At 34.6% G+C, this 27,218-nt stretch overlaps 1 protein-coding gene across 1 annotated transcript in view; it reads right to left on the bottom strand.

The window, feature by feature from the left end:
* The window catches only part of ACSS3 (acyl-CoA synthetase short chain family member 3), a 163,452-nt gene that overhangs the window by 56,197 nt on the left and 80,037 nt on the right, over positions 1–27,218 (bottom strand). Inside the window, exons 8-9 of the mRNA XM_017543504.2 lie at positions 19,567–19,718; positions 3,355–3,458 (exon numbers count right to left, since the gene is read on the bottom strand). Of these exons, the coding sequence (XP_017398993.1) occupies positions 3,355–3,458; positions 19,567–19,718 (256 nt within the window). The remainder of the gene's footprint in view (positions 1–3,354; positions 3,459–19,566; positions 19,719–27,218) is intronic.

Here is a 27,218-nt window from a genome sequence, read left to right as displayed (position 1 = left end):
ATTACATATCTCAGTTTCTAAGCAGCTCATTTGTACACAAATATCAATGTAATCAGAGAGCAAACTTTCATGAATTATCCATATATATATGAAATCACATATATATGAATTTATATAAGGTTCATAGAAGTGTACAAGTATGTAAAAAAATACCGGCTTCTAAGTCAATAACAAGAAAAGGGTACCCCGTAGAAAATTTGAAATTTGAAATAAAGGAAAGAATTCTTTGGTTAAAGCTAACCTTCTCTTAAACATTAACATGTGTTTACTAGCACGCTTCTTGGAGAAATTCACTACCACCTATTTGAAATACAAAACTAGGAAACTCATGAATGCACTAGAAATATCAGATGTTTTGTTAAGAGTTCATAATAACTCATAACATACTTGCCCTTTCCCTTGGAATCAAACATCAATTTGATAGCACTTTAAGGAAGAATGGTTGAAAATGTTGAACTTCGTGTGTGTGTGTGTGTGTGTGTGTGTGTGTGTATTTTTTTGAGCTGGAGTCTCACTCTGTCGCCCAGGCTGGAGTGCAGTGGTGCGATCTCAGCTCACTGCAACCTCTACATCCAGGGTTCAAGCAATTCTCCTGACTCAGCCTCCTGCGTAGCTAGGATTACAGGCACGCACCACCACGCCTGGCTAATTTTTGTATTTTTAGCAGAGATGGGGTTTTTACCATGTTGGTCAGACTGGTCTTGAACTCCTGACCTCGTGACCCACCCTCCTCGACCTCCCAAAGTGCTGGGATTACAGGCATGAGCCACCATGCCCAGCCCTTCAGTAACATTTTGTAACTACTTATCACCACATACAACTTTAAAAATGATAAATTGATTTTTATGCAAATGAATAGAGATCCTGACTACGTTCCTGTTAGTAGTTGACCTTTGATTCACCTATATTGAAATTATTTTACAAAGCACAAAATGATCTAGCGATCTAGCTAGTAGCTATCTATCTACCCATCCAAATGTATTTGTGTAGTTTAGCAGGACAGAATACCAAACGCTGGAAAATCAAATGGGATGAGGACAATGGAAATTGAAAAAATCAGTCATTTAATTAGTAAAATCCACATGTTTTCTATGGCAATTAACAGTCACTCCAACCTGATTACAGTGACAGCACACTGACACAATGTGGCTATTAATTCCCTTGGAATAATACATTAAAGAAAAATTGCAAATTCTCATGAAACTCACTATCACCAAGGACCTCATATGCTTGGCACAGGCTTCGGTGAGCTTTTCTGCAAGCCTAAATACACTAACTACATATATCCACATATGCTATTATGTATTAAGAAAAAGTAAAGGAATTTTATAATTGTATTTATGAATGTGCTGGTTTTCTTCTTAATACATATGCTATTATGTATTAAGAAAAAGTAAAGGAATTTTATAATTGTATTTATGAATGTGCTGCTTTTCTTCAGTGAGTTTCGGCACAGTCACCTTTAAGAAGGAAACACAGAACTCCTCTGCAAGCGTTTGTGCCAGGTCACATTTATATGGGAAGTAATTCCTCCATTTTGACCAGATAAAGGAAATTATCTTAAAGGTGACAAAACATTTTCCAGTTCATGACCAAGAAAGTAACTGTTAAAACTTTCCTGGCTAATGGGAATACTTAAATACTGTAAATATTATTCTTGCAGAAGCAATAATTCTCATTTTTATGTATTTCTACACATAGCATTATTGTAGCATTTTCTCAACAGTCTTATATTTGGTATGTTCTAAATGGTTACAAAACTGAGTCTAAGTAAGTAGTACCGAATTTGCCCTTAGTAAATAAAACTGGAGGGAAGAGAAACCTTCTGATTTTCATCTTAGGGAAAATGTAAGGAAAGCGTCTTCTGCTCTGATCATTCATTTTATATTTCATATTTCAAAGGAGAAAACATTTTTTTTTTGAGACTGAATTTTGCTCTGTTGCCTAGGCAGGAGCGCAATGACAGGACCTCAGCTCACTGAAACCTCTGCCTCTCGGGTTCAAGTGATTCTCCTGCCTCAGCTTCCCGAGTAGCTGGGATTATGGGCATGCGCCACCATGCCCAGGTAGTTTTTTGTATCTTAAGTAGAGATGGGTTTCACCATGTTGGCCAGACTGGTCTCAAACTCCTGACCTCTAGTGATCTGCCTGCCTTGGCCTCCCAAAGTGCAGGAATTATAGGCGTGAGCCACCATGCTGAGCCAAAAAACACACTGTTAAAGAACAATATTCAAGGACATAATATAAAAAGTATAATTTCTCAGAATCAAAAATTTCAGAAATATCAAACACTGAATTTGAGGTTTAGTCTCAGTTAATCTTTTACGTGAAAATCATTTTTATAATCGGAACTAATTTTTTGTGAAGCAATCTGATTCATTTTTAACCCAAATTGGATATTCTGCCCCAGAAGCACAGAAGGTGAGAATACTGAAAACATTTATATAAAAATGTTGATCTAATTCATTGAACTAACTGGGACTGAACCAAAATATGTGTATATGAAGGTTGTAGGACTGCCAAGGCTCATAGTTGCTTTCGGTGGGTCAAACTGTTTAAAATCTCTATACTTGGTGAGGAGATAAATGGCTTCTAGACAATGTACCCACTCTCATGTATATAGCCATCCCTCCAAAGAAGAAGCAGCGTTTTTGTTGTGGTAGTTGTCTGCTTATTCCAAAGTTTACAGTCGATCCATTTAATATGAAAATTTGTTTCCCAAGAACACTTAGTGGGAGGACTACAGAGAATAAACAAAATAAATTAAATGAATAAATTACATATGTAATGATGATTGTTTTGAAGAAAAATAAATTTCTCTGCCTTGAATGCTAGGTAGAATATATTAGATTTTACAGAATATAGAAGGTGGCCAGAGAGTCGTGTGAGAGGAACAAGGCTTCATAAAGGGACGCTGGGAACAGTGTACAGGGTGTATAAAAAAGCAGAGAGAACAGAGATGAGTGATTAGGATACTTTAAATCAGGGCAGACGATAAGCAGCTGCCACAGTTCAAAGGCAATGGGAATACTGAAGGCGGGATAAACCCAAAATGTACTTTAAAGGAAAATATGAGGCTTAGTAACTTACCAGATATAGGAAACAAAAAAGAGAAGACAAAGAGGTCTTTAGTGCTTTATACCTAGGGAGCAAGGCAATGTTGGCATCATCGTCACTTATGAAGACATTATTAATAACACAACAATAAAAAAATTGCTTATTTTTACTGAAACCTGAACCACTCGAATCCTGAGTTTGTGCCTGATCTGGTCATAGCTCAAAAGTTTCCTCCAATCCCTGCAGTCTTTTAGGACGTTTATTTAATACTTACGTACATGCTAGGAAAATGCTCACCAGTTTGCCACCAATGGTCTAAGACGGGTACTCTGAAGACACTTTTGGACCATTCCAGGGTATCTATATCACATCGTTCTCCAGCCACAAATAATGTTTTGAACCTGAATATGAGACAGTGAATTCAAATTATTCCTGGCAAATAAATCTAACTAATCTCATTTATATTTTTAAAACACTGTTGAATATAACCACACTCATTACATCATGATGGAATACAGCCATATAATCAATATATCAGACTGTATAATGATGAGAGGCATTTCTTGTTTGGGCCCAGATGTAACCAAATACACATCACAGAATTGAAATGAGATACTTCAAAAGTAGAATTCATGGTCACCGCTTTTCAGCTTTTAAAAGAGCAATCGAGCTGATCTCTGTAATAGATCTGTCATGTTCATGTAATGATCAAAGATAAAATCTCTTTCACCTTGACATTATCCCTGCTAATTTTTCTCCAAATTTGATTGCTATATTCTAAGTAAGGATATACACAAAATATACATACATAAGTATCAGCTAACGCAATATTTATATGAATTTGTTCCTTCTTGTGAATTCCTCTGATAACGTTTACTCTGATTTCAAGTACATATTTTTCCTATTCCAAGGACATTTACAGGACAGATAGCTGATAAAGAAGTAAATGCCATTGTGGCCTTGGAAGTCAAAAGGTTCTTCAATCAAAAGGAATCCAAGGTTACTAACAGATGCAGGAGAATAAGCATCTTCTGCAGAAAGTACCATACCACAGAATGGAAAAAATGAAATAGAAAAATAGAATTATGTTGACCCCATTAGTGGTTCATTGAGAGCATGGATTTTTTCCATTTTCAAATGCTTTCATGGCTTGTTTATTTAAAAGAAAAAAAAGTCTGTGTGTGTGTGTGTGTGTGTGTGTGTATGAAGAGTTACTTCATTTATCATCAAAGTAAGACACAGTTGACAAAAACCTGCCCACTCATCCTAAACAACGTAATATATTTTACCATATCATTAATTTTTCATATCATTTCATAAAGATTCGTGAAAATTCAAATATGTCCACCCCAATGTTCCAATAACGTTGTTTCTGTCTTTGCTATAAACATGTATCTCATTCTAGAATTCTTTCGTTTTTGTATATTTCCTACATTGAACTATGAGTGCCTTAGGAACATACATCTTTATAACCCCAAGACCAATCAAAGTACATAAAATGTTTAGGTATTTAAACACTTCTAGATGCTTAGAATGATAAAGCACAGGGGTGGGGGGGGTGGCAAAATTAACACCAGTTTGTAGTTTGATTTATTTTTCTAAGTAAAAGAGGAGGCATGTTGGTTTCTAAGAGTGTGGAAATTGAGAGGGAACAGTTAACCTGAGGAGAACAAAATTCTGGAGTAAGTATTCTAGGATATTTTTGGAGCACAACGTAAATGTGAAAAGACTTGAGAACAGCTAGTTGGTTTTTATGGACTCAATCAGTGGCCTGGAAGGCTAAGCAGGAATAGCACAGATTGGGGTGTGGTACAAGGGATGGGAAATCAACGCTGGAAAGGCCATCTGGACACTCCCGAGTAGGCAGGAATAATGGGAAGGTAAGGCAAGAACAACCAGAATAGAATAAAAATACAATAGTGTGGTAAAAGACTAGAAGTCACATAAGAAGGCAAGGCAGGAATAACCAGCATAAAAGAAATATACAATAGTGAGGTAAAAGACTAGAAGTCACATAAGAAAAAGTTTGATGAAAATGAAGGCAAGGTGAGAAAAAAATGGGTGTCATTGTAGAGAAGGCAATCTCAAACTTAGAGATCTTGAAAACGTGTCTGTTCTGAAGGATGATAGATTTTATGTTAGCTAAAAGGATCTAACAGTGAAAGACACACAGGGAAACAAGTATTTTTATAGAAGGATTCTTTTCAAAATGGTATTAAAAATCACTCAAGGACCATAGCAGTGGAGAGTAAAGATAATGTCTGTGACTTGATTAAAGTGGCTGAATGGAGGTCTGAAGAGTGGGGAGAGGGTATCTCAAAGAGATAGCAGGAATGTCAACAGAAGATGGGCCACCAAATAAACAAACGTTTTAAGTTCTCACATCACCAATTTTACTTTGACATCTTCCCTAACTTTTACAGATAATCTTGGCCCTGAAGATACATTTGACCTCAATAGTGAGAAAAAAGTGACAGTTTCATTATCCTACAAAAAATCAAGTTGTAAACAGCTATTGAAAACATAAAATAATTAATTTGAATATAAATGAATCACTGATAAATAATGTCTATATGAGAATTGTAACCACCTGGAATTATTCATGGTAATTTTCATCTATAGAAGAGGCTGTCTATACCCTTATATGTATAAGGGTGTCAAAAGAGGCTTTAGTTAAATTGTGGTTAAACATTCAATGTGCTATTACTATTCCACATTCGTTTTCTGAGAGAAAAAAAAATCATCATCTGCAAATGTAAAGATATTCAGAGAATAAAATTATCTTATTACATTTTATTTTTTGCAGTAATGTAGTTAGAGCCATGATGATGAACTAAATTGGTGACATAGTTTGGATATTAGTTCCCTCCAAATCTCATGTTGAAATGTGACCCCCAATGTTGAAGGTGGGGCCTAGTGGGAGGCTTGGTGCCTTCCCCATGGTAAAAAGTGAGTTCTCACTCACTTTACTTGTTCACATGAGAGCTGGTTTAAAGAGCCAGGCACCTCCTCTCCTCCTCCTTGCTTCCTCTCTCGCTATGATAGATGCCTGCTCTCCCTGAGCCTTCCATCATGATTCTAAGCCTTCTGAGGACTCACGAGAACCAGATCTGGCACTGTGCTTCTTGTACAGTCTGCAGACCCCTGAGACAAAATACATCTCTTTTCTTTATAAATTAACCAGCCTCAGGTATTCCTTTACAGCAAAGCAAAATGAGCTAATGCAATTGGTATGGTCCAATGGACATATAATGTGAGCTACAAATCCAAGAAATATATGTAGTTTAAAATTTTCTAGGAGCCACATTCAGAGAAATAAGAAGAATAAAGTCAAATTGGCTCTAATAATATATTTTATTAAAATACATATATCCAAAATGTTACTATTTCAATATGCAACGAATATAAAAATTACTGGTAAGGTATCTTCCAGTCTTTTGTTAATACCAAATCTCAAATTGGACTTGCCACATTTCAATAGTTCAACAGCCACGAGGCCAGAGGCTACCTATAGGACAGTATAGAGGTAGACTATGACTTTCTGAAGAAGCAACAGTACTTTTACACTGGTCTGGATGAAGAAAAAAATTAATTTAATACTATATACTGAATTCTTGCTTAAATCATTAAGCTGATAATTTATTGACATGGATCTGTGTGCATGTGCATGTGTGAATATGTAAGTGTCACAGAATGCAGCTAAGATGAAATATTACTTAATGCTTTTATAAGTAAAGTGTCATCTCAACCAATCTGCAAAATTTAGAATATGATTGGTTTAATAATTTGGCATCTTTATAGGACTTCACATAATGGTACGATCCACTGTCAAAAATAATGTTTGAGTAGCTGCCCACTGGTATTTTTCTCAACTGCATATTCAAAATTATCTAGGAGCAGCTCTTTAGCACAATAAATGCCACAGGTGAAATGTACGTGTCCTGATATAGACACAGCAGCAACACTTTGAATTTCAGAGTAGAAAATAACCTATTACTAGCCTTTGTTAAAAAATTATTTGAATAATTATTGTGAGTACCCTCTAACAGTATGCCAGGCTGCTAGGGTAATCTTTAATTATTTGAGAACAAGGAAGGGGGATAGAAAGTAAGGATGAAAATGGGAGAACAAGGATGAATAAAAGGCAGATTAGAAAAAAAGCAGATACTTTTTTGACGAATTACATATACATTTGCAATTTGAAATAAAATTTAAGTAATCAAATGTATACATTTGTAATTTGAAATTAAAATTTGATGGTCAAAAATGACCTCATTTGAGAGGACTGTTAGAGCAGAAGGAAACAATTAAACATTAAATTATTAAAAGTAGGTTAAAGTATAACAAAGATTAGTGTAAAGTTTTAATGTTTAAAATGAGGTTGACACACCTGTAACTTTAAATACTATGTAAAAACAAGCCAGAATGAAAAATATAAATGCCCTAATGTTGATAATCCTAGGACTGAAAAATAGGGCCACATTTTTAATCATATCTTATTCAAACACTTTTCTGATATTTTAGAAAACTTCTGTGATGGAAGACATTATACATTTCGATAACACATTAAAATGTATAAAAGGATAGGTTTGGTTGATTTCAACAGTGTAGGCAAAAAAGAAACCAAAATGAATAATTTTACAGCTATTAAAGACTACATTTCAATGGCTATTAGGCCATAAGTTAGTTTAGAGAACCCTAGATGATTCAAATGCCCCTGTCTCAGGTTTATATATGAAACTAGAGATCGAGAATTTGAAAAATATTCACTATTAAAAACATGATGTACGAGAGAGGACACAAACAGATGGAAAAACATTCAATGCTTATGGTTAGGAAGAATCAATATTGTGAAAATGGCCATACTACCCAAAGTAATTTATAGATTCAACATTATCCCCATCAAGCTACCAATGACCTTCTTCACAGAACTGGAAAAAAACCACCTTAAACTTCATATGGAACCAAAAGAGAGCCCACATAGCCAAGACAATCCTAAGCAAAAAGAACAAAGCTGGAGGCATCACGCTACCTGACTTCAAACTATACTACAAGGCTACAGTAATCAAAACAGCATGGTACTGGTACCAAAACAGAGATATAGACCAATGGAACAGAACAGAGGCCTCGGAGGCAACACCACACACCTACAACCATCTGATCTTTGACAAAGCTGGCAAAAACAAGCAATGGGGAAAGGATTCCCTGTTTCATAAATGGCGTTGGGAAAACTGGCTAGCTACGTGCAGAAAGCAGAAACTGGACCCCTTCCTGATACCTTACACTAAAATTTACTCCAAATGGAATAAAGATTTAAACATAAGACCTAACACCAGAAAAACCCTAAAAGAAAACCTAGGCAAAACCATTCTGGACATAGACATAGGCAAGGACTTCCTGACTAAAACACCAAAAGCAATGGCAACAAAAGCCAAAATAGACAAATGGGATCTAATTAAACTCCAGAGCTTCTGTACAGCAAAAGAAACAATATTAGAGTGAACGAGCAACCAACATAATGGGAAAAAAATGTTTGCAATCTACCCATCTGACAAAGGGCTAATAACCAGAATCTACAAAGAACTAAAACAGATTTACAAGAAAAAACAAACTAATTCAAAAGTGTGCAAAGGATGTGAACAGACACTTTTCAAAAGAAAACATATGTGAGGCCAAAAAACATATGAAAAAATGCTCATCATCACTGGTCATTAGAGAAATGCAAATCAAAGCCACAGTGAGATACCATCTCTCACCAGCTAGAATGGCAATCATTAAAAAATCTGGAGACAATAGATGCTGGAGAGAATGTGGAGAAATAGAAACACTTTTACACTGTTGGTGGGAGTGTAAATTAGTTCAAATATTGTGGAAGACAGTGTGGCAATTCCTCAAGGATCTAGAAATAGAAATTCCATTTGACCTAGCAATCCCATTACTGGGTATATATCCAAAGGATTATGAATCATTGTATTATAAAGACACATGCACACATATGTTCACTCTGGCACTGTTTACAATAGCAAAGACCTGGAACCAACCCAAATGTCCATCGATGATAGACTGGACAAGGAAAATGTAGCACATATACATCATGGAATTCTATGCAGCCATAAAAAATGATGAGTTCATGTCCTTTATAGGGGCATAGATGAATCTGGAAACCATCATTCTTAGCAAACTGACACAAGAACAGAAAATCAAACACCACTTGTTCTCACTCATAGGCAGGTGGTGAACAATGAGAACACATGGACACAGGGAGGGGAGCATCACACACTGGGGTCTGTTCGGGGGTGGCTAGGGGAGGGACAGTAGGGAGTGGGGAGGTTGGGGAGAGATAATATGGGGAGAAATGCCAGATATAGGTGATGGGGGGTATGGAGGCAGCAAACCACCTTGCCATATATGTACCTATGCAACAATCCTGTGTGATCTGCACATGTACCCCAGAACCTATAGCACAATTAAAAAAGAACATGATGTACAACATTGTCAATTAAAACATTAAAATACAGAATTTGTAGCAAAGCAAGGAACAGCTGATATCTTCATATTACCAGCATTTTTGAAAGTTGTAACTTTTTTTTTTTTTGGCTATCCCTCATCCGCTGCCACATAAACTATAATTAATCTGAGTAATTGATTATAATAATACACCATGCATTAGCACTGAACTCTTATTTGATGGCAAATGTCACCATTATATATTTTTTAACTTAGTATTTATTATGTTTTAGCAGTATATTCCTATTGCTTTTGTTCCTAAACTTGTTTACTGATTTTTAAAAATATCATTATAATAGCAATCATCATGCTGACACTAATAAATTGAAAGGTATGATATTTCATAATGGATGATAAAAGTGGCTTCTTCTCTGAAAGTTAGAAAATCCCTTCCATTTCCATTAAAATAACATTAATATTTATTTAATGCAAAGGAAAAATTGTGAGATCATTAATGATTTAGAAAAATGTCAAAGTAATATGGACGACTTCTTTCCCCAAATATGCTAGACACTATCCATTTATTTTTATATTAAAATTCCTCAAACTGTCAAAAAGATATTGTTATCAATTACAGACTGCTAATTGAATAGTATTAATGAACATAGAATATAAATCTAAATAAAATTTAGGAACAAGATATAATTAATGAAATAAAATCTCACAAGTATTTAATCAAATATTATTTAACTCCCAATTCCTTTGAGTAAACAAAACTATATTAAGTGATTTGCTATTTTTGTAACCATGATAATTGAAGCAAAAAACTTAGTATAAATTTATATTTTATAGTTATCTTAGGTATGAGGTATCTTATTATTTCAAGAAAGTATAGTGGTTTGAAATAAAGAATAGTATAACATTTTCAACAGTAAAATTCCTCATTACTAACCTTGACATTATTTTATTAATAACAAAGGAATAAATGCCTACATTGGAAAATTCAAAAATATATTTTGTGTAAATATAATGTAAAATGAGACATTTTTGTAGAGTAATTTGGGATAAATTTACCTAAGTAAATAATATATGTTCTAGATCTGACTGTACAATACAGTAGCTACTAGACACATGTGGCCATTTAAAATTTAAATTAGTTAAAATTAAGCAAACACTTACAGTATCAATTTCTCAGCAATACTAACCCATTTCAAGAGTTTAATAGTCACATCTACCTACCATATTGGAGAGATCAGTTTATTGGAGAATGTTATCCCAGATTATTAGTGACTACTAAATGTGTAGATAATTTCTGACGACGGTAACACATGGAAAGTTTTATCTGCTTTAAAACTGGTAATACTAAAAACTAAATATCCAAAATAGAAAAAAAGGAGAGGAGAAAATAATAATGGGCATGAGACCTATGCACCTCTCTCTAATTTTATGTAAAACTGAGCACAACTCAAGACTCAAATGAAGCTGAAAATTAGGCAAAAGGGAAATGGAAAAATAATAGTGTTGTCAAATTAATTTTAGTTCAAAATAGAAATGAATAAAAAGCTAAATAAAAATCTGATGAATTATCAGGGAATAAAGTGAGGGCCAAAGAAGACGAAAGTTACTATTTCCTTCAAGGTCCATAAACTACCAAACAAGCAAAAATTACTATTCACTTGTGCCAACAGATATTAAATAAAAATAGATTATTTCAGTGATGCCTCATCGACTTCTGGTTCACATGACAGATCGTCATTATTTTTTGGCATCAATATTCCTGTGGTTATCTCCATTTTCCCTACATTCAATTTTCTTCTTTTTGTTCCACATTGGAATTCACTTTTAAAATATAAAGATGCTAGTGTTAATATTACACATGTAGTTGACTCCTCTGTCAAAGGCTGACTAGCATTTTGCCCAACAATTTCCCTCTCTCTCTCTCTCTCTCTCTCTCTCTCTCTCTCTCTCTCTTTTTCTCAAGTACAACCAGACAAGCTGGAAAAAATATAAAAATGAATTACCTTTTGAATACATCAGAAAACTAAAGGCAGTAGCACTTGAGGCATCAAAACTCGAAAGAGAAAAATGTAGAGGGACATAAGCCTGATTATCTTACTACTTTTCCTCTTGCTAACTGGCAACAGTAATTGAAGAGCTGAGAAACTGAGCAAAAACTATATGGCTGATGGACAGGTGTGGGAACTTAATAGCAAATTCAGTCACAATAATTTATTGGGAAAGGAAAATTGAAGTTCAAAATTCACAGTGGAAAAAAGGTGACATAAAACACCCATGCATTCAGTTGGCACACCTGAAGAGGTATACCAAATAATGCAGGTTAACTGGAAAGAAACCAACACTTTCAACTATTGGAGTCTAGATTCAAATCAGCTTCATTCTTAATTGAATAGAATGATCCTCTCTTAAGATAACTGCCTGTCAGAATCTTTGAATTTTTAGGTTTGTTCAGCAACACTTTTCAATATATTTTATCAAGCATATTACAGAAAAGATACTCTAATATCTCTAAATTCAAAAAATACTAAATAAAAAAGTATGTTTTTCTAACCAATGAATATAATTTACTTCCCTTTAGAGGTATCCTGTCCTCAAATTTGCTCAGCAATAAAGTCATCCTTCTAATTGGCTTTCCTGCTTTCTACATTATTAGGGGACTTAAAATCATTCCAGATTTGGGCACATTCTTATTTATGTAGCTTCAGACTTACTTGTGTAAACTTGAGTCATACATACACAAATAAGATAGCAACCATTTCTCTATTATCAGCTGCAATTTGCTTTCTCAATGTAATAAAAACTTCCTTCTAAACTGAAATTTGTATTCTAATCACCAGAGGTATAAAAATAAACTCAGACAACCCTTGTTGCTTTAAAATATAGGAAACAGATAGAGGTAATACTTTTCTAACTTATATCAATTATAACTGTCTGTTAGGGCAATTTTGTCAAAAGTTCAATTTAAGTCCAGTATCACCTTATTAATTTTCTGATGGAAAATTTGTTGAAAGTGGGATTTTGAAGTACCATATTATATTGCTACTTCTCATTTCATGTTCATTAATATTTGCTTTATATATTTAGCTGCTCCAATATTGGGTGTATACATACTTAGAATGGTTGAGTTATCTTAATGAATGACCCCGTTATCATTAAAGATGACCTCCTGTGTCTCTTATGACAACTTTTGAAGTCTATTTTATCAGATATAAGAATAGCCACTCCTGCTCTCTTATGGATACCATTTACATGGACTTTCCCCTTCCATCTTTTTAATTTCAGCCTGTGTCTGTCCCTAAGTCTTGTCACTTCAGTGGATCTTAATTCATTCATCAACTATGTGATTTTGGTTGGAGAATAAAATCCTTTCACAGTCAAAGTGATTACTGATAAGAACTTACTATGGCAATTTTATTTCTCTTCTAGTTATTTGGTAGCTTATTTGTTCCTTTTTTCTTCTCGTGTCTACTTTTGTTATTTGATAATTTCTATAGTGCTAAGCTTTGACTCCTTTCACTTTATCATTTGTGTATCTGCTGTAGATTTTTGTTTCGTGGCTGCCATGAGGTTTAAGTAAAATATCTTGCCACCAGTAAAGGCTCTGGCTGCTTGCCGCTTGTAGAAAGAAGCCAAAATCACAAGAACGAAGTATGATAGATAAAAGGAGAAGATATTTAATTATCTGTGCTAGCAAGAGGAACAGTGGGTCAAATTCTTCCAAAATAATTTCCACTCTTCCCCTTGCTAGCATGGATAATAAAGTCTCCTCTCTTTTTATCACACCTTACTCTTGTTATTTTGTCTTCTTTCTACAAGCAGTGAGCAGCTGGACCCTTTGCTAGTTACGATTTTTGGTGGCCTGTATGGGGAGAGAATTCTGCAGGTGTCTGGTCTGTGTCAGCATTCATGTCCTGGGGCTTCTAAGAAAATATATGATCAGATAAGTAGGCATGATGTGCATTTAACAACCATTTAGGTAGATAATAAAGTGGAAAAGGGAGAGGGAATGGAGGTTCACAGCACATTCTGGACAATGTGTGTGTGGCTCCTCTCAACGCTATAACCTGAGACTGGGGAGAAAAGAGGAAAGAAAGAAAGGAAAAAAAGGTTTTAAAGGCAGTTTGAAGCTAAGCTGCTTGGTTACAATAATACACATTTTTAAGGTGATAAAAAATTAACTTCAGTTGCGTACAAAATCTCTAGATTTTTGTGCTCGCCTGATACACAATTTGTGTTTTATGTCAAATTTGCATCTTTTTATATTGTGTGCTTCTAACCAACATATTGGCTATTTATTTATTTTGGCTTTTAACCTTCATACTAGGGGCATGTATGATTTATAAACCATCATTGCCTCTAGAAGAAAGTTTTACACTTTCATATGTATTCATGTTAGGGATAATCATCCTTTTGTTTCTCTTTGAAGGACTTCCTGAAATATTTCTTATAAGGTGGGTCTAATAATAATGAATTCCTTAGGCTTTTGTGAAATACTTTATTTATCCTTCATCCCTGAAGGACAGCAAGACTTGGCTAGTAGTTTTGTTTTTTTGTTTTTCTTATTCCTTTCAGCACCACTTCATTCTCCCCTGGCCTGCAAGTCTTCTACTGAGAAATCTGCTGATGGTCTATGGAAACGCTCTTATGATGTAATTTGATGCTTTTCTTTGTTGCTTTTAAAATTGTATTTGACTTTTGAAAATTTGATTATAATGTGCCTCTTTGGATTAATCTATTTTGGGATCTGTGAGCTTTATGGATCCAAATATCTGTATCTCTCCCAAGACTTAGTAAGTTTTTTAAAATTATTTCACTAAATAAGCCTTCAATTTCTTTCTCTGTCTCTTGCCTTCTTAAATTACATAATGCAAATACTTCTTCACTTAATGGTGTTCCATAAATCTCATAGGCTGTCTTCACTTTTTCCATTCTTTTTTCATTTCTTCCTGTGAATGAGTAATTTCAAAAGACTGATTTTCAAGTTCACAGATTCTTTCTTCTGCTTTAGCTACTCTACTTTTTAAAGCTCTCAACTGAATTTTTTTTGGCTTAACTGATTGAATTCTTTGTCTCCAAGATTTCTTATTGTTTTTTATAATATCTATTTCTTATAATATCTATTTCATGAATAATTTCTCATTCATGAGTTCAAGAATTATTTTGATTTCATTGAATTGTCTACTTGTATTCTCTTTTGTCTCTCTTGGCTTTCTTAAGACATTATTTTAAATTCCTTTTCAATAAACTCATAAACTTCTGTAAATTTGGGGGTCAGATACTGGGAAACTCTCGTGTTTCTTCAGTAGTACTGTGTTCCTTTGTGCTTTCATGTTTCTGGTATTCCCTCATTAATGCTTGTGCATTTTCTGGTACAGTCTCCTCTTTCAAATGTCAGAGAGTGACTTTCATAGGGGAAAGCATTCACCTGATGATGGGCCTGTGGGCAACAGTTGGGCAGAGTGCAGTGGTTCTGGTACTATGTGAATGCAGTGTTGCAGTCTCCATACAGCTTCTCCAGCTGGATTAGTGTTCGTGATGACTGTAGATGCCTTAGTGGCTTGGCTGCAGGAGTTTGTGGCAGTGACATTTATTGTGTAGGCTATTATGACAGGGGCTTTAGAGATCCTACTGTCCTTGACTTTCTGACACTAGGAAGCCTTAGCTGAAGAGACCTTTGTTGATATTGGGTCTGACATGGTTCACAGGCAGTCATTGACACTGGTATTCAGGGCATAATATCTATTTTAATTCCCTTGGGCCACAGAAACATAAAATTAAAATACTCTGGCATTTCACTTAAACAATGCATGCCACCTTAATTCGAGCACAATTTTTGACTTGAATAAACTATAAATCTTAGTTTAGGATAATAAACTAATTCAAAGAGGTTCAATGAGATTGACATTGGCATTTGCCTTGAAGATGCAACTTGCTATAATTATCTTTGACTATGCATAACATTAAACAAAAATGTAGGTCCATGGCCAGGCGCAGTGGCTCACACCTGTAATCCCAGCACTTTGGGAGGCGAGGCAGACAGATCACCCGAGGTCAAGAGTTTGAGATTAGCCTGGCCAACATGGTGAAACTCTATCTCTACTAATAATACAAAAGTTAGCCAAGCATGGTGGCAGGCACCTGTAATCGCAGCTACTTGGGAGGCTGAGGCAGGAGAACCACTTGAACCTGGGAGGCAGAGGTTACGTTGAACCAAGATTGTGCCACTGCACTCCAGTCTGGGAGACAGAGTAAGACTCTGTCTTAAAAAAAGTAGGTTCATAAACCAGCAGAAAAATATCTAGACTATTCAAAGCACATTATTACAAACAAAAATAAAATATTTTTCTTCACTTTGTTTTTTCCAACTTGTATCTTAGGTTCAGGGGGCACATGTGCAGATTTGTTAAATGGGTAAATTGTGTGTTTCAGGGTTTGGTTTACAGATTATCGAGTCACCCAGGTAATGAGCATAGTAGCTGATAAGTACTTTTTGATTCTGATCCTCCACACTCTACCTTCAAGTAGTCCCTGATGTCTTTTGTTCCCTTGTGTTCATACATCCTCAATGTTTAGCTCACACTTAGAAAGATAAACATGGAGTATTTGGTTTTCTGTTCTTGCATTAATTTGCTTAAGACAATGGTCTCCACCTCCATCCATATTGCTGTGAAGGCCATGAAATTCTTGTTATGGCTGTGTAGTATTCTGTAGTATACAAGTACCAAATTTTCTTCATCTAGTCCACCACTGATGGGCATTAAGGCTGATCCTATGTCTTTGCCAAATTTCCTGAGGCCTCCTCAGAAGCTGAGCAGATGCCAGCATCATGCTTCCTGAACAGACTGCAACACCATCAACCAGTTAAATCTCTTTTATTTATAAATTATTCAGTCTTAGGTATTTCTTTATACAATGGAAAAATTGACTAATATAATGTCCTTTCCCATTCCTTAATGGTTTTTGTTGAATTGTTTAAACTCCTTATAGATTCTAGATATCAGATGTTTCTCTGATGTATAGTTGGCAAATATTATCTCCAATACTCTAGGTTGTATGTTTACTTTATTGATAGTTTCTTTTGCTGTCCTAAAGCTTTTTAGTTTAATTGTGCTTGTCAGTTTTTGTTTTTGTTGCAATTGTTTTCACAGTTTTCATCATGAAATCTTTGCCAGGCCCTATGTCCAGAATGGTATTTCCTATGTATTCTTCTAGGTTTTTTATAGTTTTCGGTTTTATATTTAATTTATGATGAGTCGATTTTTATATATGTGAAAGGAAGGGGTCTGGTTTTAATCTTCTGCATATGGCTAGACACTTATCCTAGCACCATTTATTGAATGGAGTCATTTTCCAATTGCTTGTTATGTTAACTTTGTCAAAGATTAGATGTTTGTAGATCTGCAACTTTATTTCTGGGTTCTCTAACCTGTTCCACTGGTCTATGTGTCTGTTTCTGTTCTAGTACTATGCCATTTTAGTTAATGTAGCCTTGTAGTGTAGTTTGAAGTTAGGTAATATAATGCCTCTGACTTTATCCTTTTTATTTCAAATTGTTTTGGCTATTTGAACTCTTGTTTCATATGAATTTTAGAATACTTTTTTCTACTTCTGTGAAAAATGTCATTGGTAACTTGATAGGAATAGCATTGAATCTGTAAATTGCTTTAGGCAGTATGGCTATTTTTACAATATTGACTCTTCCTAACCATGAGCATGGAATGTTTTTCCATTAATTTGTGTCATCACTGATTTCTTTCAATAGTGTTCTGTAATTCCAATTGTAGAGCTCTTTTACCTCCTTGGTTAGGTGTATTCCTAAGTATTTTATTCTTTGAATTGCTAATGTGAATAAAATTGCATTTTTTATTTGGCTCTTAACTTGGACATAATTGGTGTCTAGAAATGTTACTTATTTTTGTACATTGATTTTGTATCTTGAAACTTTGCTGAAATTATTTATCAGATCTAGGAGCCTTTGGGCAGAGACTATGGGGTTTTCTAAGTATAGAATCATATTATCTGCAAAGAGGGAGAGTTTTACTTCTTCTTTTCCTTCTTCTTTCTCCCGACTGATTAATCTGGCAAGGACTTCCAGAATGATGTTGAATAGGAGTAGTGAGAGTAGACATCCTTGTCTTGTTGTGGTTTACAAGGGAAATCCATCCAGCTTTTGCCTATTCTGTATAATATTGGCTGTAGATTTGTTATAGATGAGTCTATTTTGAGGTGTGTTCCTTTGATGACTAGTTTGTTGATGGTTTTAAAATGAAGGGATATTGAATTTTATTGAAATCATTTTTGCATCATTGAGATAATCATGTAGCTTTTGTTTTTAGTTATGTTTATGTGATGAATCACATTCACTGATTTGCATATGTATGTTGAACCAACCTTGCATTCCAGGAGTAAAGCCTACTTGATCATGGTGGATTGGCTTTTTTATGTGTTACTGGATTCAGTTTGCTAATATTTTGTTGAGAACTTTTGTATCTATGTTCATTAGGAATATTGACCTGAAGTTTCCTTTTTTTCACTGCATCTCTGCCAGAGTTTGGTATCAGAATGATGCTTGCCTTATAGATTGAGTTAAAGAAGAATCCGTCCCCTTCAACTTTCTGAAATACTTTCAGTAGGAATGGTACCAGCTTTTCTTTATATTGGTAGAATTCACCTGTGAATTCATCTGGTTCAGGGATTTTTCCGGTTGGTAGGTTTTTATTGCTAATTCAGTTTTGAGACTCCTTACTGGTCTGTTAAGTGTTTCAATTTCTTCTTGGTTCAATCTTAAGAGATTGTATGTTTTCAGAAATTTATCCATTTCTTCTAGGTTTGCTACCTTGTGTGCATAGAGGCATTTTTAATTGCCTCAGGATTTTTTACATTTCTGTGGCATCAGTGCTAATGTACCCTTTGTCATTTCTGATTCTGTTTATTTGATCTTCTCTCTTTTTTAAATAGTCTAGCTAGTGGTCTATCAATCTTTATCCTTTAAAAACTCAACTTTTGGTTTTACTGATCTTTCATATGATTTTTTTACCATCTCAATTTTGTTCAGTTTAGATCTAATTTGTGTGATTTCTTTTCTTCTATTAGCTTTGAGGTTGGTCTGCTCTGGTTTTTCTAGTTCCTCTAGGTGTGATGTTAGGTTGTTAATTTGAGATCTTTCTAACTTTTTTGTGGGAATTTATTGCTATAAAGTTTCCTCTTAACACTACTTTAGCTATGACCCAGAGATTCTGGTATGTTGTACAATCTGTTTTCATTCAGTTCAAAGGATTTCCTGATTTCTACCTTAATTTCACTGTTTACCCAAAAGTCACCCAGAAGCAGATTGTTTCATTTCCATGTAATCATATGGGTTTGAGAGAGCTTGTTGATATCTCTATTTTGATTTCACTGTGGTCTGAGTGTCACTGGTATTTTTTTTTTTTATTTGTTGAGAACTGCTTTATGGCTGAGTACATGGTTGGTTTTTAGAGTATTTCCCATATGCAGATGAGAATTAATATTCTGAGTTTTCTGCTTTGATGATTTGTTTAATACTGTCACTCTGGTGCTGAAGTCTCCCACTATTATTGTGTGTTTACCTAAGTCTTTTTGTTCTTCACTTTTTAAAATATTTAATTTGGATTATAATTTTCACATTTTATCTGTGTACATGAATTCAAATACTGTCTCTTCATTTAACTCATTCTTCTGTTTTCAAAAGACAGATGCTAGTATATCTATATCCATCTATCTGTGCATTTTAAGTCACAATTGGCATTTTGTCTTTTAAGGAAAATATAAGGAGTGATTTTTAAAAAAGAAATATTTTGGTAATAGTTGAACTGAAATTAACATGATATAATATTTTAAAATCTCTAAGCAGAGTTAAAATTCCAACTATTTCAAAATTATATTTAGACAAATTGTGCTTAATAACACTCAGAATCTTTTGGCTTTTCCCATAAGAGTATTGCAGTACCAGAAAAAATATAACATTCACTTATTCATTTTGACTGCAGTTTCTAATGTCATTTGCCCTGTGCATCCCAACTTCACCTTGTCAGAGAGTATTGCTTCCCCAAGGCTGCCCCAGGGTCCTGTTGACGGATTGCTCTAATTGCAGTTGGTGCTATAAACAAGGCAGCTACTCCATGCTCTGCCAGCACACGGAAATAAGCGCCAGCATCTGGTGTTCCCACAGGCTTCCCCTACAATGAGATTCATTTAAAATGTCACTAGGTAAAACGTCACATATTTCACTGACAGTTCAATAGTTATACATTTAACGCAGCGATATTAATAAAATGAGGTTTTCAAAAAAATCTGGGTTTTAAATATTTCCATGTTCTGCCATAAATAAAGCAAACCAAATACCCAGGCATAAGAGAAGCTGTTTGCCCCATTATAGTATCCTAAAAGTTTTCAAATTAAAATTTTTTCTTTATCAAGTTTTGAAAATTAAAGAATTGAAAATATATATCACATTCAAATTAAGAACATAAAACATTTGTGTATTTGCCAAAAAAACTAAATGAGGTTATTATGAATTTTTAGCTTTAATATATTTTTCATGATCACTATTAAAAGTGACAACAGTGTTTCTCAAAACATTTGAGAAAACAAAAAATTCTGAAAAAGCAGTAATTCCTGAGCAATGACCTTTTCAGTTAAATGTCTCACTCCAAGAAAAGTAACTCCTATGAAATAAATATAATCCAATAAGATATACCACAGTCCATGTTTTCCACAGACTCAAAATAGCATTATATATATTCAGGGGAATATCATGCATAAAAGTCTAACAATTTTGGCAAGCTATACGATTCAGAAAACGAAAACAAAAGAAAGGTTTATTTGATGTTTCTAAAAAGTGGAAAATAGGCAAGTTTCTGAACTAAATCAGTAACTCTCCAAACATTCTAACTCATAAAATGTATTTTAGCCAAGCCACATCCCCTCCCCCTCCTTCCCTAATCAATCCTCATCACTGCTACCTCTTCCTGTGTTTCTTAAGATGCCTGGAATGTTATCATATATTATGTGAGATATATAATCTCTATATCTATACACACACACACACACACACACACACACACACACACATTGCACAAACTCTTTCGTGGAATTTGGGGGTATACAAATGGCAATAGGTTTTTTAAATCTTAGATCATTTCTTGAAACCTTGAAAAGGTTTACTTTTCAAGTAAACCTTTACTTGAATGCATTACTAATTTCTAAGATATAGGTACCTGTATCTAATATTTCCTAAACCTCTCTAAATAAATTCTCTATCTCAGTTTCCCATGAAACTCTGGAAATCACATGTAGTAAACACTAAACTAAAGAAAAAAGAGGATAGGATTTGCTAGTAGCAAACTCAACAATGTCCCCAAACAGAAAATCACAAAAGAATGAATGATATCTTGACAGTTAGACCTAGTAAATTTTTTTTAATTTAGAAAAAGGAATGCATAATAAATGAGGTATAGCATAGTTGTCCAATAATTTAGAGGCAATACCCATTGATTAGATCATTGATTGGACACTTTTTTTATTTTTAAATGGTTGTCTTTAATATTCTTTAGTGTAATTATGTTCCTATTTTCTTAAAAAAAAACTATTTAAGTCTGTTTTATATTCTATTGGTTTCTATTATGCTCTTTTAATACCAAAAAAGTATTTGTTGCAATTGGAAATTTATTTCTATTATCACAACTATCCAAAGCACTATTTCAATGTATTTCATTACTGCTTCATACAAATCAACACATGCAAATAATATAAAAAGCCACAAAATATAACTTGGTAATACATGTACATAATTTCACTCACAGATTTTGAAACCTTTAGTACATCAGTCTGAAATGAGTCTGCAACTTTATTATTTCTAACAAAGTCAACATTTTATTTTTACTCGTTTGATATGTCTCAGGACTGATCAGTCCCTTGAGTTCTAGATTGTGACTTAGGTAACGTGATCTTACCCACATGAAAATGATTTATTAACTGACCTTGTGCAACTGACTTACCCTGACTATGCTTCCATTTACTTGCCTGTTAAATGAGAATAAATCATTTTACCAATAATTTCTCAATAAGGTAAATGCACTGAAGTAATATTGTAGGATAATTTAACCTCCACTGAAGAAAGATACTTTGTAGCCAATCAGAATTGAATTCCACTACAGTGCCAGTGTCATGAGAAAATAATTACTCACTAAAGGGTGATATTAGTATCATAATTAAAATGATACACCATGTAAGACTACCTACGTAGAGGGCACAGTATTTTACTCTGCTTCCAACTACATATGTTTAATGATAACAGTAAGGGCAGATCAAATATTAGAAATACAGTCCTATGCCATATAGCAGTGTTTTAGATGATTATGATACCATATTTTTTTGGCTTTGTTTTGGTGTTTGAGACAGAGTCTCGCTCTGTCATGCAGGCTGGAGTGCAGTGACGCGATCTTGGCACACACAACTTCCACTTCCCCAGTTGAAGCGATTTTCCTGCCTCAGCCTCCCGAGTAGCTGAGACTACAGTCATGCACCAGAAAGACACCAACTGCGGCGGATGGGATAGCCTCTACAAGAATTAAAGATTTCAAGGAAAGAATAACTGTGCTGGGATTGCTCATACAGCAGACACACATCTGTGTAAACTTGCTGTGAGAGGCAAAATTTTGTCTTGCTGTTTTCAAAGAGTGAGTGTCTTACCAGTCCATTGTTGCACTAACAAAAAGGCATGAATCACTAAGAACATCTTTTTTTTTTTTTTGAGATGCCGTCTCACTCTGTCACCCAGACTGGAGTGCAGTGGCACAATCTCGGTTCACTGCAACCTCTGCCTCCCAGGTTCAAGCAATTCCTCTGTCTCAGCCTCCCGAGTAGCTGGGATTACAGGCACCTGCCACCATGCCTGGCTAATTTTTGTCTTTTTAGTAGAGATGGGGTTTTACCATGTTAGCCAAGCTGGTCTTAAACTCCTGACCTTAGGCAATCTGCCTGCCTTGGCCTCCCAAAGTGCTGGGGTTACAGGCATGATACCATATTTTTACTGTACTTTTCTATGTTTAGATATATTTAGCTACATAAATACCACTGTGTTATAATTGCCTGCAGTATTCAACACAGTAACATGTTGCACAGGCTTGTAGCCTTGGAGCAATCGACTGTACCATTAGCCTAGCTATGCAGGAGGCTATACCACTAGGTTTGTGTAAGTATATGCTATGATGTACACACAGAAAATCTCCTAAGGATATATTTCTCAGAACATTTCTCCACTGTTAAGCAATGAATGACTGTATTAGTAAAAAACTACACCATACTTTTTAAAATATAGGATTTTAACTTCCATTGCAAATCTGATCCTGTACCAAACTAATTTTCATCAAATATTATACTTATGGAATATAAAAATTGTGATAATGTAGCATTACTATTAGAACAGTAAAGAAGTGATTCACAAAATATCACAATGTTCTTTCATAAGTTAATTGAACATAAAAAAGTTCAATTGCTTTGTGTTTTACTATTCCCCCGAATATAATTCAATGTTATGAATAAAATGTTTTCCTATTTTAAAATTACTTTAATATTTATATATTTTACTTTTTTCTTTCTGAAGACATTCTAGTTGGTATCAAATTAATTGTGATATTAAAGAAATTATCCATTTCACAAATAGCCTGATTAACATAAATATTAAGTTCTGAATAATGTAAACACTTTAGATAATATAATGCAGCACAGAACAAGATATTTCATCAGAAACTATTGTTTACATACAAACAGTAATAAAGTGGGCAACTCTGGCATATTTATTTAATAAATATTCTGGGAATAATTTTGTGAATAAGCCAGATAAGGTCCTATTATAATGGAACATATATTCTCCTAAGTATGGATGTGTGTATGTGTGTGTTTGTATGGAATGATATTAGAAATTACATAGATGCTGCAAGCTATTTGTGTTCGATAGACAGTGCAGTAATAAACAGAGAACGTGTATGTTCTCAGTACCTACCACCACTAGTAGCTTCAGAAAACTGAAGCAAAGCCTATAAAGCATCTTTTATTATTAAAGCTAAATAAAAGTGACTCAGTGGCTTACTGATTTTACTTAAAATTCTTCTCTCCTTCCCTATGCACATGCACACACACACAGACAAGCATGCGCACATAAGCAATAAAATCTCTCACAACGTCTTCTAAAAGTAGTCAGTAACACACTCAGCATACTGAGCTGCCTTAAGAAAATAACACTGATTCCAGAACTTGGTTTTCAGTAAGGGGCAATAATCCAAACAACATTCAATTTAAAAACAAGACGATTCTAAGAATGCAGGGATTTTAAACAAACAACATATACACCAAAAGCAATAATGCAGCCAAAAATATCAACTTTAAAGTTCTTCAAGCTCAAATCAATGTGGTTACCAGTTGTTTATTTAATTCCTTTCTTCCAAACTAAAGTTCACATTATTAGTTGCTTCCTAGATAATAAAGGCAGAAAAGGATTTTTACAATGAAGAAGCCAAAATTCTAAGCTTTCTGCTGTGACAAATTATACAATTTTACCAGAGAGATTTATAAAACATCAGTTGCTAATATCAGCAAGATTTATAATGTGGGCAACAATGGTATAAAGCACAGAAACCAAAACAGTTACCAAAATACTTTAATATTAACTTCCATATATAATTTTCCACCAGCTATGATTCACTGCATTATTATGTATTATAGATGACAAGTCCCTAGTTCAAAAGCCAGTTACTATCTCACCTTCTCACATATTTTCTACTGAGGTTAGGTTTTCAACACAGGAAAGCAGTAAAATACAACCACTTAGCAAAATAAAGTTATAATTAAGCACTAGAGTTAAATTTTTGAGCAAAAATTTAATTGCTTTATTATTAATCCTATGATTCCATTTCTTCAAGTCTTGAGGTCAAGGCTACTTGTGATTTCACAGACACTGACACAAAAATTTTTGAGTCAGCTGCAGTTTTGCCTCTTTTTTTGTGGCAGGATTAGAAATACATCTTGTCTCTTTCTGAACACTGCTTTTGAGAAATGTCACCAAGGCATGCTTCCACAGCAGTTCTTAGGTGAAGACAATATTAGCAGCATCCTTTATCGAGTAGTAGCAAATTTTATTTCAGCAGACAGGTGCTGTAGTTGTTTTGTTTATTTCAGGAGAGTGATAAAACTGGAAATATCATTTGCTGAGTTCCTACTATAGGTCATGTATCTATAGGGATGAGTGCTTGAGACAGCAACATTTAAACTTAAAACTTGTTAAGACATGAGCAATTATCCAGAATATACTATTTAGTAAAAATAAAATAAAATGCAGAATAGTATGCATAGTATTTATATAATTCCATTTGTATTAAAAAAAAGATATTGCTTATATAGGAATTAACTATTATATAAGATTGACAACCCTCAAGGAAGAGAAATTATAAAGCTGGAAACAAGGATAGTGAGGTTTCCACTGTTTATTCTTTAGAAGGTTTTAAAATGTGAAAAAAGAGAGTGGACGATCTCTTCAAAAATGGGCCGTTTCTTCCTCAATGCCCCCCTCTCTATAACTCACATTATTCTGTTCCAATTTTCAAAACATTACTGTTGCTTTAAAGCCAGCTGGGATAATTGCCCTATGCTTTAAGAGCCTCAAAGGACTCTGTGTTATAGCAGACTGCTTTAAGAATGGAAAACTTACTTACAAATACGAGCTGAGTCAGATCAGACTTCCTTGATTCTTACATGCTAGAGGTGTCCCATCATTCCATTAGCCTCACCTGTAAGGATAGGCTGCCATCTTCATCTTATTGCCTTTCTTCATCTTATTCACACCACCATCTAATATTACTGTAATCCAGTGGTTACTAACCCTTAATGTACGGTAGAGCTTCTTGGGATGCTTTTGAATGAACCCACCACTTCCAGAGATTCTGATCCGACTGGCTTTGATTTGGCTGAGCACTGTTGTGTTTTAAGTGCACCCTCCAAGTGAATCTAATCTGCAGCCAGGATTTAGAACTGGTGCATGGTCCTTCGATAGGCACTACCTCAGACAAGGCTATTTTTCAGTACCAGCCTGTCTGATTGCCCTAATGGATGAGCCTAGAATCTAACATTAGCTGTTTCTTATGTTCTCCACTTGTTATAAATAAATGAGCTACATCCAAGTGTTAATAAGTGAATATAATGATAACTGAAATCTGATTATGACTATATACAGTGGAAATTACTGGGGACAAATGCTGCATTGTCCTTAATTCTTTATTCCTTGCCCTATAAACCAGACTCTAGATTAGACAAAAATACCATGATTTATAGGACATAGAACTCTGAGTACAACTGACCTTTCTCCAAAGATAAAAGGGTTAGCTCTGACCCAGAAGCTCTTTCTGTGTTGCCCAGAGACCTTTAAAGAGTATCACTCTCATCTGGGGTTTTAGTCGGTTGTATCACTACTTGAGAGGACTGTTAATTTCATAAAGAGTTATGTCAATTTAATTAACTGTTTATTTCATTAAATTAGATTAACTATGTTAATTTCATAAAGAGTTCCTGACCCAAAATTCAGAGGAGTTCAAGTATATTCTGAAATTAAATTAAGGTATGTATATATGTTCATTTTCCTATAAGAGAGAAGTCAATAGCTTCTATGGGATTCTGAGTAAGAATTATCAAAACAAAAATTATCAAAGTATATGAAAGCCTCACAAAACACAAAATGTTCCTCAAAGATTTTCTATTTGTCTCAGAAGCTGCTTGGAAGAAGCAAGACTGCAAATGGAAATGTGGAGACCATAACATCTGTTCATTTTCTGTTCCACAAGAAAGGTAAATTGCAAAGACTACCCTTTTAACACACTTCTATTAAAGAGCTATAAATATTCTCAAAGAACCAACAATTCATTGGTCAATCTGAGGTCTCCAACCAACCTGTCTTCTTTCTCTACCCCACCATTGCTTTAATCAAATGGAATCCCCATTTTTGTAATTCAAACCAGTCAAATATCAGCAATGTCACATGGTTCAGATTAATATTCTCTATCAGTTTGCTATTTGGACAATCTCTCTTCACTATCTCCTTGTGGTAGGTTCCACATAGGTACAATTTCTCAGGCTTGAGTCCTTTCCTTTCTTCAGTTAAGGATACAACTCTGTGTCCAACCCTGAGAAGGTAATACTTCTCAATGGCTAAAGCTCCAAGATACAAATATTTATAAATCTATTTTTTTTGCAAGATATGTGTGTGCTACAGTCTGAAACATGCTTCCCAAACTTCATGTGTTGAAAATTTAATCCCCAGTGCAACAGTGTTGGAAGATGGGGCCTTTTAGAAGATGTTTGCGTTAGGAGGGCTCTGCTCTCATGAATGGACAATTGTTGATAAAACAAAGACTTTGTGGGAGGGGATTTGTTCTCTCTCGTCCTTCTGCTCTTCTGTCATGTGAAGATACACTGTTCCTCCTCTCTGGAGGACACAGAAACAAGGCACCATCTTGGAACAAGAGAGGGAACCTGCCAGCACTTTGATCTTGAATGTCACAGCCTACAGAACTGAGAGAAATAAATTTCTGTTCTATATAATTTCTCCCCATCTGTTGCATTCTGTTATAGCAGCACAAAACAAAGTAGGGCAGGGTATGTATCCTAAACAATCTAGATCTATCCTTTTG

Source organism: Cebus imitator, unplaced genomic scaffold (assembly GCF_001604975.1).
Source record: "Cebus imitator isolate Cc_AM_T3 unplaced genomic scaffold, Cebus_imitator-1.0 Scaffold156, whole genome shotgun sequence".
NCBI classification, from domain to species: Eukaryota; Metazoa; Chordata; class Mammalia; order Primates; family Cebidae; genus Cebus; species Cebus imitator.
The sequence above is the reverse complement of the archived record's forward strand: the minus strand, read 5'-3'. Positions and strand labels throughout refer to the sequence as shown.